The sequence below is a fragment of the Carassius auratus genome, chromosome 22 (genome assembly GCF_003368295.1).
Source record: "Carassius auratus strain Wakin chromosome 22, ASM336829v1, whole genome shotgun sequence".
Lineage (NCBI taxonomy): Eukaryota > Metazoa > Chordata > Actinopteri > Cypriniformes > Cyprinidae > Carassius > Carassius auratus.
Window position 1 is genome coordinate 33,528,797 of NC_039264.1, and position 12,347 is coordinate 33,541,143.

Below are 12,347 nucleotides of genomic sequence, written 5' to 3' on the forward strand. Positions count from 1 at the left end.
ACACCATGAACAGACACACGCACACTCTCTCTCACACACACACACACACCATGAACAGACACACGCACACTCTCTCTCTTTCTCACTCTATCTCTCTCTCACACACACACACACACACACACACACACACACACACACCATGAACAGACACATGCACACTCTCTCTCACACACACACACACACACACCATGAACAGACACACGCACACTCTCTCACACACACACACACACACACACACACACACACACACACACACCTTGCACAGACACACGCACTCTCTCTCACTCTCTCTCTCTCACACACACACACACACACACACACACACACACACACCATGAACAGACACACGCACACTCTCTCTCTCTCTCTCACACACACCACACACACACACACACACCATGAACAGACACACGCACTCTCTCTCTCTCTCTCTCTCACACACACACACACACACACACACACCATGAACAGACACACGCACACTCTCTCTCTCTCTCACTCTATCTCTCTCTCTCACACACACACACACACACCATGAACAGACACACGCACACTCTCTCTCACACACACACACACACACACACACACACACACACACACCATGAACAGACACACGCACACTCTCTCTCTCTCTCACTCTATCTCTCTCTCTCACACACACACACACACACCATGAACAGACACACGCACACTCTCTCACACACACACACACACACCACACACCATGAACAGACACACGCACACTCTCTCTCTCTCTCTCTCTCTCACACACACACACACACACACACACACACACCATGAACAGACACACGCACACTCTCACACACACATACTTGTTTTTGCTACATTGTGGGGACTGATGACTAGGAGGTTAAATGTGGGGACAGCCATTTCTAAATACAATAAAGCCATAATTGTAAGTCAGAGGTGTCAGGACGAATTTTTAAGCCAAAAAAATCATATTAATTATCAAAAATCTTACATTTAAAAAGCTTCATTTTTGTCAGGTTTTTCTATTCTGGTGGGGACGTCGCTATTGTGTGTTACCACAAACCACCATCGGGTGTCACTACTATGAATTATCTGTAGATTATCTATTTTATAAGAATTTTAAGCCATTCTAAGATTAACAACAAAGTTTAAGTTTGGACAATCATTAAAGAGTTGTTTAAAAGGATAAATTCTGTCTGTATTTATATTTTTATTGAATTTTTATTTGATCTTGCCTTTCACTAATTCCCTTCAACTGTATTTGAATAGACCATTTCTGGGGATGGAAACAGTGAAAACGAGCCTTACCTCACTTCCTGTTTAACACATCTAATTTTCTTCAGTTGTGAGAATCTGAAAAGGTCCAAATAATAACCAAGAAAAGTTATGTTGTATGACGAGCAAGAAATGTTCATGGAGCTTTGACACCATGGGTATCATGGTCTAAATAATACTGATCTGTGCGTACTGGAATCCACTCTGAATTAAAACACCACACGCCTGACATTCATACTGCTAAATATTTCTATAAATATTAGGTTGGTAACCGTACACAAAAATCTGGAGTAGGAGGAATAGATCAAATGCATCACATTTTTTATTCAATATTACTTGCACAATATGCAACAGGCTGCATATGAATAAAAATGTGCAAAAAAGAGCTTCAGCAATTGTTCACATTTACCTGTCTTTTTGAATTCAAGAACTCAACACAAAACTGACTTCTTAATTCAATTAAACACTTATTTAACTTGTCAGTGTTAATTTGAAAGATCTATAAATATACTGAAATTAGTTTCGTAAGCAAACACATTTTTAACATGTTGCCTTTAACAAACAGGAAAAACATCTAGGTGAAGGCCTTTCCACCTTTGCTTTTACATTTTTCGCTTTAATGAATCAATACAATTCTTAACATAAAATTTCACCCCCTCCCAGCTTCTCCCTTGAAGTGCTGCTGGGGAGCTTTCCATGCACTCCATGCACTGAGCTTTCCCAGGAACCTTTCCTGACCTGATGCAGTCCATCAGAGTCTTCTCCACAGCCTCAATCTCCTCTGTAGACCACTTTCTGCGTGAGTTTGTGAAGATCCTGAATAAAATAAGAGTAATTAGTAATTGTGATTGACTCAAACAAAACATCTCAACACATTTTTGCAAAAATCCAGTTAGAAAAATCCAGTTAAATCATAAATTACTGCATGTGAAATTAGTGAAGTGAACTTTGTTCTGGAGAACCCTTCCCTTTCTTTTCATGTTTAAACCTTCAGTAGATAAACATTTTAGATACAGGTCTGAAATAGGTTTTTGCTGATTAAAAGCTGCACATAAGCTTGAATAATATTGGCCATGGGTGACCAACAGCAACAGATCTAAAAATCAAAATTTGTAAATGTCTATCTGATTCTTTTATCTCATCTCTAGTTGCACTGCAGTCTATAGCAGTTTTGTTGATTCTTTAATTAGACCCATTCACATTTCAGTCATACCCCTACACCCCCCACAGTGTTTCCTTCTTGAAAAATTGTGTCACAATGTAGGGCCCTATGATTTCCGCTATGCCAGAAAATGCAGGCAGAATCGCAGAATTCAGTCAAAATTTATTTACTGTATAATGTGAAATTTGCCAAATTTTGGATGGACAGGCCCTGATGGTGTTACACAAGCCTGTCTGGAAACCTGTGCTGACCAGCTGGCCCCCATCTTCACACAGATCTTCAACAGATCTGGAGTTGTATGAAGTCCCTTCCTGCTTCAAACGCTCCACCATCATCCCCACCCCAAAGAAATCCAAGATACCAGGACTTAATGACTACTCGTTTGAAAAAACTGGTTCTGTCTTATCTGAAGGACATCACTGGACCCTTATTGGACCCCCTGCAGTTTGCTTACCGAGCAAACAGGTCCGTGGATGATGCAATCAACATGGGATTGCACTTCATCCTGCAACATCTGGACAAAACAGGGACTTATGTGAGGATCCTATTTGTGGACTTTAGTTCGGCATTCAACACCATCATCCCAACAACCCTTCAGACCAAACTGACCCAGCTCTCTGTTCCTAACTTTATCTGTCAGTGGATCACCAGCTTTCTGACAGATAGGCAACAGTTAGTGAGACTGGGGAAATTCACATCAAACAGCTGCTCCACCAACACTGGTGCCCCTCAGGGATGTGTTCTCTCCCCTATGCTTTTCTCCCTGTACACCAACGACTGCACCTCTAAAGACCCCTCTGTCAAGCTCCTAAAGTTTGCAGACGACACTACAGTCATCGGCCTCATCCAGGACGGTGATGAGTCTGCTTACAGACAAGAGGTTGAGCAGCTGGCTGTCTGGTGCAGTCTTAACAACCTGGAGCTGAACACGCTCAAAACAGTGGAGATGATCATGGACTTTAGGAGAAACCCCCCTGCTCTCCCCCCACTCACCATCATGAACAGCACTGTGACTGCAGTGGAGTCATTCAGGTTCCTGGGCACCACTATCTCTCAGGACCTGAAGTGGGACAATCACATTAGCCGCATTTCCACTGTCGGGCCAGTGCGAGCCAGGGCTTAAAGCGGGCCGGACGGGGCTAATAGCCCCGGGCCAGTAGCACGAGGCCAGAATAGCGCAGGGTTTCCACAGTGGAGCTTGAAGCACCGCTGCACGTCACTAACACACGCCCTTTACACGCCTCTCAGAACAACGTCATGCAACCTCAAAATTTCACCATCAGAGAGAAGTTATCAGAAAACTAAGAAATAAGTCACTGGAACATGCGCGATCACAAAACGAACATGATAAAAGAGCGGCAGTTTGTTTGCATGCTTTGTTATATATTCAAATTCAAAAGCATCGATGTTTTAACTATAGAATAAGTGATACATTGATCATATTGATTTAATTTATCAGGACTCAAAATTAATCACACATAAATGCACTTATTTCTATTTTATTTATTTATTTATTTTTAACGCTCATGAAAATAGCCTGCTTATTCAGTCGAGTCTGTTTCTGTTTATTAGCCACAGTAGCCGTCATATTTAAAATGAATGATAATATCTCTATTTTTGTAAGCTCCCGAACAAAAAACATTATTAGGCTATATTCTTTTATGATAGGCAACGTGAGATAAACTCTCGAGACGAGGCTCGTGACAGATAATATAAGTTACTAAATAAATACACGATTGTGATAGAGAATAAGGAGCTGACGTCTGATTTCTTCAAGTGGTCACATTTACCATGTTTACTATGGTAACATGTTTAGCCTGCATATCTTTTTCATCGCTTATAAATATTTCTGCCTTGTATGGTGATTATAATCTCAAACACTCGCTGCTGACTGAAAGAGAGTTTTGAGCTCGACTTATTTAAAAAAAAAAAAGTGTTTAATGCTGGTGTTAAAGCTGTTATCTTTCTGAAATGATCCGCAGTGCAGACTCTCTATTTTTATAAAAGCTCCCAAACAAAAATCATTATTATATTTTGATGATATGCAACGTGGAGCTAAACTCACGAAACGAAACGACAGATAAAATGTTACTTAATAAATACACAATTGTGATAGAGAATAAGAAGCTGACGTCTGATTTATCCAAGCGGTCATATTTACCATGTTTACTAATGTTTAGTGTGCATAGTCTTTTACATCCCTTATAAATATTTCTGCCTTGTTTAGTGATTATAATCCACATCGGATCAAGTTATTTCAAACACTTGCTGCTAACTAAGAGTGAGTTTTGAGCTCAACTTATTTTAAAACGTCTTTAATACTGGTGTTAAAGCTGTTATCTTTCTGAAATGATCCGCGCTGACGCTCTCCAGACACGGAGGAAACTCCGCCTTTGTTCATAACCCCTCCTCTAGCCCCAGCTGGCCCGCTTTGGCCCAAGGTTTTCGTCGGGCCAAAAAATCCTGGCCGTTGGCCCCGAGGAAGCCCCGGCGAGGCACGATCAAGCCCCGGAAGTGACAGTGGAAACGCGACTGGCCCTGGCACGCACTAGCACGCCCGGTCCATTAGCCGTGGAAACACGGCTAATGACTCCATCGTGAAAAAGGCCCAGCAGAGGTTGTAATTCCTTCGCCAGCTGAGGAAGTTTAACTTGCCACAGGAGCTACTGAAACAGTTCTATTCAGCCGTCATTGAGTCTGTACTGTGCACTTCAATAACTGTCTGGTTTGGTTCAGCTACAAAATCAGACATCAGAAGACTACAGAGAACTGTTCGGACTGCCGAAAGGATTATTGGTGCTCCCCTGCCCACCCTTCAAGAACTGTATACTTCCAGAGCGACCCTCTACGGAAACCTTGGCAATTGAATCGCCATTGGCTAGTACATTTTGTAGATTACCAGACTGAAATAATACTGTTAAGATGATGATGATGATAATAATAATAATGACAATTCTACTAACAAGAACAATAATGGATTCATAAATATTAATCAGGTTGTCTGCGTTCGGTCAAACTGATTTGCTTAATAGGTGAGCACCAGCCAATGAGATTGCCGTTTGCGCATTAGTTCCGCCCACTACCGGAAAACCCGGCAATTCACACTAGAGCTCATGGTACGTCAAACACAGGTGCACTGCACGTCCATTCAGATAAACTGAGAAATATCACAGATCACTCGACGCTAAAGAAACTCAAGCGCTCAGTCAGAGTTTTCGGCGAGTGAAAGTATATGTGCTAAACTTATACTTAGCCTCCAACTCACACACTGGTGAGTAAAATCTTTGATTTTAATAGCCATTGGCTAATATTAGACAATTTAATTGCCAGAGTGAAAATCTAGTTGAATATGCGAGTGATTTACTCGCAGTGTAGAGGGTTGCAGAATGAGGAAAAGGGCTCAGAAAATCATTCTGGATCCCTCACATCCAAGTTACCCCATCTTTTATCATATGAATCCATTACTGTTCTGATTAGTATAATTATTATTATTATTATTATTATTATCATCATCATCATCATCATCATCATCATCTTATCAGTATTATTTCAGTCTGGCGAATAATCTAAAATACACAATTTCTATATGGTCATGTCAAACTCCTCCAAATTTCATGACCACCTGAAAATCAAGGGAATTCTGTTGTCATCAAAATGTTGTTTTTTTTGTGCAGATTCCTATTGAAATGACTGAACTTTCACAGAAAAAATGGAAATTTCATGTCTTATTTCATAAGACACTCAAAAACAGCTTACTCTTTGTTTTGTGCGGTTCCTCCAAGTCCTTGCCATTCAACTGTAGTTTATCATTCTTGCCTGTTATAAACAACAAATGAGCACAACTGAGAAGACTTTCAATATATGCCATATTCAGTAAAAGCATAGAATACTGACTAAATGGTTACCAGTAATTGTGTGACATGTAAGGTTAACAGGTGAAACAACAACAACAAATATCTTTTCACTTCCTTCTCTTCTCAGGATATAAAAATATAATATAGCATGTATAGGATATAAAAATAATAAAAGGCATGCAAATCATAAAAGCACTGCATGCAATGCACTCTCTTTACAAGCACAACAATATCAGAAGTTTTCTTAATCCTTTTTCATTTAAATCGTATAACCTTTTGGAGGTTGTTGATTTTTGAGTTGTTCAACTCCAGCAGTGGACTTCTTGGATTTGTCTGGACACATAAAAGATTATTCAATAACAACTAAATATCAGCAAGCACACACTTTTTTTCTTCCAGTAATATTAAGCCTTTTCTAGCTTTCCCATCATTCCCTTTCAGACTGTTGTGAATTAAAAATTAGTAATAGTGAGTGTTTTCCAATAATGTCAGCAGTAACATTTTAAACAATCTTTATTGTCCTGTACACTTTTAGAATATGTTGCCCATAATGCTTTGCAAGACTGAGAGCACGCTGGAAGGATGAGAATAGTGAACGACACGTGTGCACTTCACAAGTGATTTCCTTCTTGTACAACACTGCACAAAACTACAATAAACAGCTCTTTTGTTTTTAATTCAAGTGGTCACTGGTCTTTATTGCCTGCTAAGCAAAGACGATTACATACCAGATGAATTTGAAGGTGAATCTGAAGCATCATTTTCTGTAATTTCTTTCTCGTTCTCAGATTCTGATCCATCACTGTCCATTAGTACTCTCTCTAGAAAACACAGACACCAAAGAAACTAAATAATTAGGAAGCAAACTAAATATTTCTTAAACAGCCAAATTCAATAAATGTCTATGACCAACAGTGGTGTTCCTGCTGATTGTAACATGGTATTTGGTATTTTTCAGTCAGCTTTATTTTTTCATTGACATCTGACAAAAAAAAACCTATGGAAGAAAATGTGTAAATGAGTCTACTTCGTTATATACTCAGGCTTGTTTTACCTTGTGGATCAATCTGGATCTCATCGAGATTCCTTCCTTTGAATTCAGATAGCTGTCCTCGTTCCATGGCCATAAGAATTTTACTTATCTTGGCCAGCTGTAATGTTCCTTCAGGCAGCCGATAGTACTGTCGATGGACCCTGATGTCATGCCCTAGGAAGTCAGCAAGGTCATCCATTTCATTGTCCTTTAAGTTAAGGACCTTGGACATGGTGGCCATGTGCTTCCTCAGTCTTGTGGAGGATAACGCTGCTGGGTGTTTGGCTCCACAGCTTCGAGCGATCTGACGAATAACATCTGATCCTCTGAAGTGACTGAGTGCTTGTGGTCTTCCAAACATGAATACGTTCTCATCGAGCACATCACAGTTACGGCGAGTCTTGACAAGCAACTCCATCGATGTCACCATATCTGGTGTGAGAAGAATGGGGACCTTTCGTCCACGTTTGCCTCTTATTTCAATCCTCTGGAAATACTTGCAAAGTGACTTCTCGAGGTCTGATAAAGCAAGCTCTACATCTGGATGAGTTGAGGAGGTGTCCCTCAATATAAAAGAATTAAGGGACATCTTGGATACCTCTCCTTCCCTTCTACGATTAAAAAGTATCACCTGACAGAGTGTAACCTTCGCAAGTTCTGCCCAGTGCTTGATACTTGGTTGTTCTTCAAGTTTTGTCAGATATTCATTACTTTGGCTGTCTAGATACTGGTGCATTTTCTTCACGTCTTCAGCAAAGGGAAGAAGTTGTGGAGAGTTCCATTTTGCTTCACTCAAATTTCGGAGGGCCTGGGAACTAGAACGTGTCACACGCCTTCTTTTACATGGTTGAGATCTTGATGTTTTTGACCTAACCTTTCCTTTTTTACGTTGTTTGACATTTTTTGCTAAACCCTCTTCATCTGGTGAACTGTTACTGTCTGATTCTTCCTCTGTCTCCGGAATATATTCATCCTCGCTGAGCTCTGAACTTGAAAGAGATTCTTCTGCTGGATATCCAAGAATTTTTCTGTTAAGCTGTGAATAAAAGCTATGAGTTAGAAGTCTTGATCAGAAATGCCAAGGCTGACAACATATTAAAACTATGAAGGCCTGTCCAATGTGAAACATTCAGTGTGCAGGTTTTAATTTCCAGTCTGTACTAGCAAGAGAAGTAGTGGTGACATGAGTGCTGCATGAATATAGCAAAAACATTGTGATTGCAAAACGCAGAACTACCAACCTGTACACCTTCTGACATCAAAGTACAATGGTACAATTTGTCATTGTGAACTACACAACAAATTGGGGACGACTATGTGATTATGTACTAGTGCTGCATCGACGCGTCACACTGTTTGTTTACATCTCGCGTAATGGCATACTGGGAATGGAGAAAGTTGCATTCTATCACAAAAACAGAGACCACTGTTATCAAAAGTATGTGAATACTTTAAACAGAGGACCAATAAAATGGCCCTTTGTTCCCTTTGCAAAACTGATATGGTGTACCACGGCAGCACAACTGCGATGCGCGAGCACCTCAGAGGAAAACATCCTGGTGCTCTCCGGTGTTACGGTTTAACTGGTTACCGTGTGATCTGGTGACAAACTTCCTGGTTCAGGTCTGATATTCTTGCGCTTGCGGCATTCTGGAAAGTTGTGGATGTTTTTAACTCGATGCGGTGCGGACGCGCCTGGAAAAAACGAGCGTGACCGCGTCACTTCCATTATGAGCGCGCTTATCGAGTGCCTACATTGGAAATAACGAACTTGAGCGCGCAAAATACGTGATATGTGAAAAGACAGCACGCCGCGAGACAACAGTCACAAACCACCAAGCTACCCCAAATCAGCTCCAGATCTCTGGAAACCATGCTAAACCTTAGCAGAACCCTGACTACATTCTATGGTTTGTGATGCTAAAGAACATTTCATTACGTCTCAGACAACTGTACATTTATGGCTACTGTGGTTTAATTATAAACGCTATCATAAGCTCATATTTACCATAGTAAAATAATTTTCTTGATTATTTTATACTGTAAAAATTTAAACCACATTGGTTGAAAATGAATAAAGGTTGAGATATTATATTAGTTGTATTTTTTTGGAAAGTTATCCAAAGGATTCATTAGCTAATTAAAACAAGAACATTAGATTAATTATTTATTGTAATAAAAATGATCGTTAGATTAGTCGACAGAAAAAATAATCGTTAGTTGCAGCTCTATTATGTACATGCAGTGCCTCTAACTGCAAGAGCCAGGGTCTCACCTACTAAACAGCAGAAGATACTAACTAATCATGATCTGAATGCCAATTAAAAAATAAATCAGCTAATTTTTTATATTTAATTAAATAATTTGATGCTAAAAAAATTTGCCTAAGGTTGGCACGTTTGAAAATGGATTGTGGTACAACAATTACTTTAATCTCAGTTGTTTTTTTAAATACTGGAATTAAAAAACACTTATGCGATTTGTCACTTTTCATATAAATATGTTAAGATATTTAAATAAACTTACGATTACACTGTCAGTTCTTCTGAGCTCAGGTACACTGGTGTCCATGTCTGGAGTAGGGTCAAGGGTCACGGTACCATCACTATCATCGGAGCACTGTTGTACTTTCTAAAAAATGATCAGAAAAATACACTCAAATTCACATTTTTAATTGCAATTCATTTTAGCTTAGAAAGCTGTTTTAGCTGTGTATGAACTAAATATGTCAGACAGTCCCGTTTTTAGCAATGTTAACCAAAAAGGATCTGCTTTTACCTTGTACAAAACAGACCGTATCAACATTCTTGTTACCAGAACTCCCCAACATTTTTTTTTTATCGGAACAAGTAAAAGAGTAAAAATCAGGCAGCCTATTAAAGCTTTATTTTGGGCATTCCGTGGCTCACCGTCTAGGGTGCCTACTATGTCTGAATCTAACACAGTCCCTTTACTGTAAGCTTACCACTGACTAGAGAGACCTGCTAACTGAAAACAAGAAGTTTGATGTTATGATAACTCAAAATTCACGTTTTAACAAACATAAGACTGACCTAGCAAATTAAGCCATACAAAAGACTTACAACTAACCTTTGTTTTCATGCTCTGATATAAATATAAAGTCTTTTCCCCTTCATCATTTAAAGTTTTTGTGTACGCCTTCATGTATCGTTCCTCACAAGCTTTGTGATGCGCTCTAAGTTTCTGGAGGCGACTCAAGTGATGGCTCTGAACCTACAAGACAAAAAACTACATTTGAAAGTTTTTGGAAGCTTTTCTTTTGCCATTTATGCTACCTTAAGAACTGAACCTTTAAATAAGGACTTGCTGTTGACAGCAGACACATAGGTGAGCCAAAGGTGATTCCCTATATTCCACTAAACAACTTGTTAAGAGTTAAATTATTCATGTCAACTGTGTTTGACTGGCAGGGTTCAGGTGGGTGAGTGACACACACTTATCTATGCTTGCTGGTGCAGACTGGCTTTTGTAAAGGCTTGGGAGAGTTTAGGTGTTGAAAAACCCAGACCTGTGAATCACTAGTGGCTGCCTACCTTTGCCTTCTTTTCAGGACCATCTGTCACATCATCCACTGTAATGGAATACACAGAAGACAGAAATGTTGTTTAGGTTCACAAAGAACAATGCCAACTTGAGGCTGTTCAAACTTTAGTAAAATATTTTTCCATATTGTTTCCTCCTACTAGTTCTAGGCCTAAACCCCAAGAGAAATCTCAGTATGGAATAACAAACCCAAAAGACTAACCAATAGGACTTTACACATTCTTACAGTTAATTAATAATATCTGTGTCCAGTTACTGTTAAAAGTACTTAGTTAAGGGACAATTGTACAATTTTATGTTTTTTATTTTAACTTTAATTTTCACAAACAATGAATGCATGAAGAAATAAAAATGTAATATTTCAGAAAGGTATTTGTCACAATAACAATCATATGTCTAGTCCTTTTATACAGTTTTGATTCTGTTAAATGCTACCATACAAAATATTCTGTAATTTGAAGGCATTTCAAATATTTAACAAAAAAGCATACATTAAATTGGTTTTTAAAATGTACATTTTCACTAAAGGCAGCAGATATAATAACCTTACTTTCTACAGATTATCTCTTTTCTTTTTTAATAGGGGTGCTCCGATCAGGATTTTTGAGGCCGATCGCTGAACACAGAAAGCAGTATCTGTGGATACCGATCACCGATACCGATCTTTTTAAAGGCTTCTTTTTATCATTTATAACTATATATATTGATACTCCAATCAGGATTTTTAGATATTTATTTGGGGCCTGAATTTCATTTTTGAAATGGGGTAATTCCCCTCTTAGGAGACTCTTGTGTGAGGGGAAGCAACACGGACTGTGCCACAAACAACATTTATCCATTATTTTGATTTCAAATCCAAACATTGTCACTGAAAATACTTTTTCAGCATGGCAATTATAATTATTTTTTAAACAGTACAGTAATACAATTTTTATCAGACATGTTTAGACAGAAATATTATATTAGAAGTTGTACTTATATATTTTTTTGGTAACGTTATCCAAAGGATTCATCAGCTAATCAAAAAAAGAACATTAGATTAATTATTTATTGTAATAAAAATAATTGTTAGATTAGTTGACAGAAAAAATAATCGTTAGTTGCAGCTCTACCAGTAATTAATTACAAAATGATTCATCTAGAAACAAAAGATTGAAAAGTGTATGTCAGATTGAAAGTGTATGTCCCGCACATCCATGAACTTGGCACGGAGGAGGGCTGTTGCAGGAGAGTATGGAGGGCTATGTTGGGTGTTTCTTTTGTTCCAAGATTGTGTTCTTATAAACCTGGATTACTCTGGCTCATAAAGCTAATTCTATAATTAATTCTAAGCTTGAATAATTATTTGTAGTAATATTTGACAACAATTCATGAGCTCACCTGTGCATCCAGAGCTTTCATCCATTGATGATTTTAAGTTAGTTTCACCTTCCTGCAAGCACAAGTGTGACAGTCAGTCAAACATCAC

At 38.8% G+C, this 12,347-nt stretch overlaps 1 protein-coding gene across 1 annotated transcript; it reads right to left on the bottom strand.

Annotated features, from left to right (window-relative positions):
* Window positions 1-1,595: 1,595 nt before the first annotated feature.
* On the bottom strand, window positions 1,596-8,122 carry LOC113040446 (uncharacterized). Its single transcript, XM_026198794.1, has 5 exons — window positions 7,337-8,122; window positions 7,011-7,103; window positions 6,556-6,615; window positions 6,185-6,244; window positions 1,596-2,082 (listed from the first exon to the last, which is right to left on the bottom strand). The coding sequence occupies exons 1-5, from the start codon at window positions 8,049-8,051 to the stop codon at window positions 2,018-2,020; spliced, it is 993 nt and encodes a 330-aa protein (XP_026054579.1). The 5' UTR covers window positions 8,052-8,122; the 3' UTR covers window positions 1,596-2,017.
* Window positions 8,123-12,347: the final 4,225 nt, after the last annotated feature.

Coding starts and splice junctions, on each gene's coding strand:
- LOC113040446 (XM_026198794.1), bottom strand. CDS start 8,051: ATGCACCAGTATCTAGACAGCCAAAGTAATGAATATCTGACAAAACTT. Junction 6,616..7,010: donor TTCACCTTCAAATTCATCTG/GTATGTAATCGT, acceptor TTATGTGTCCAG/ACAAATCCAAGAAGTCCACT. Junction 6,245..6,555: donor AAATCAACAACCTCCAAAAG/GTTATACGATTT, acceptor TGTTTATAACAG/GCAAGAATGATAAACTACAG.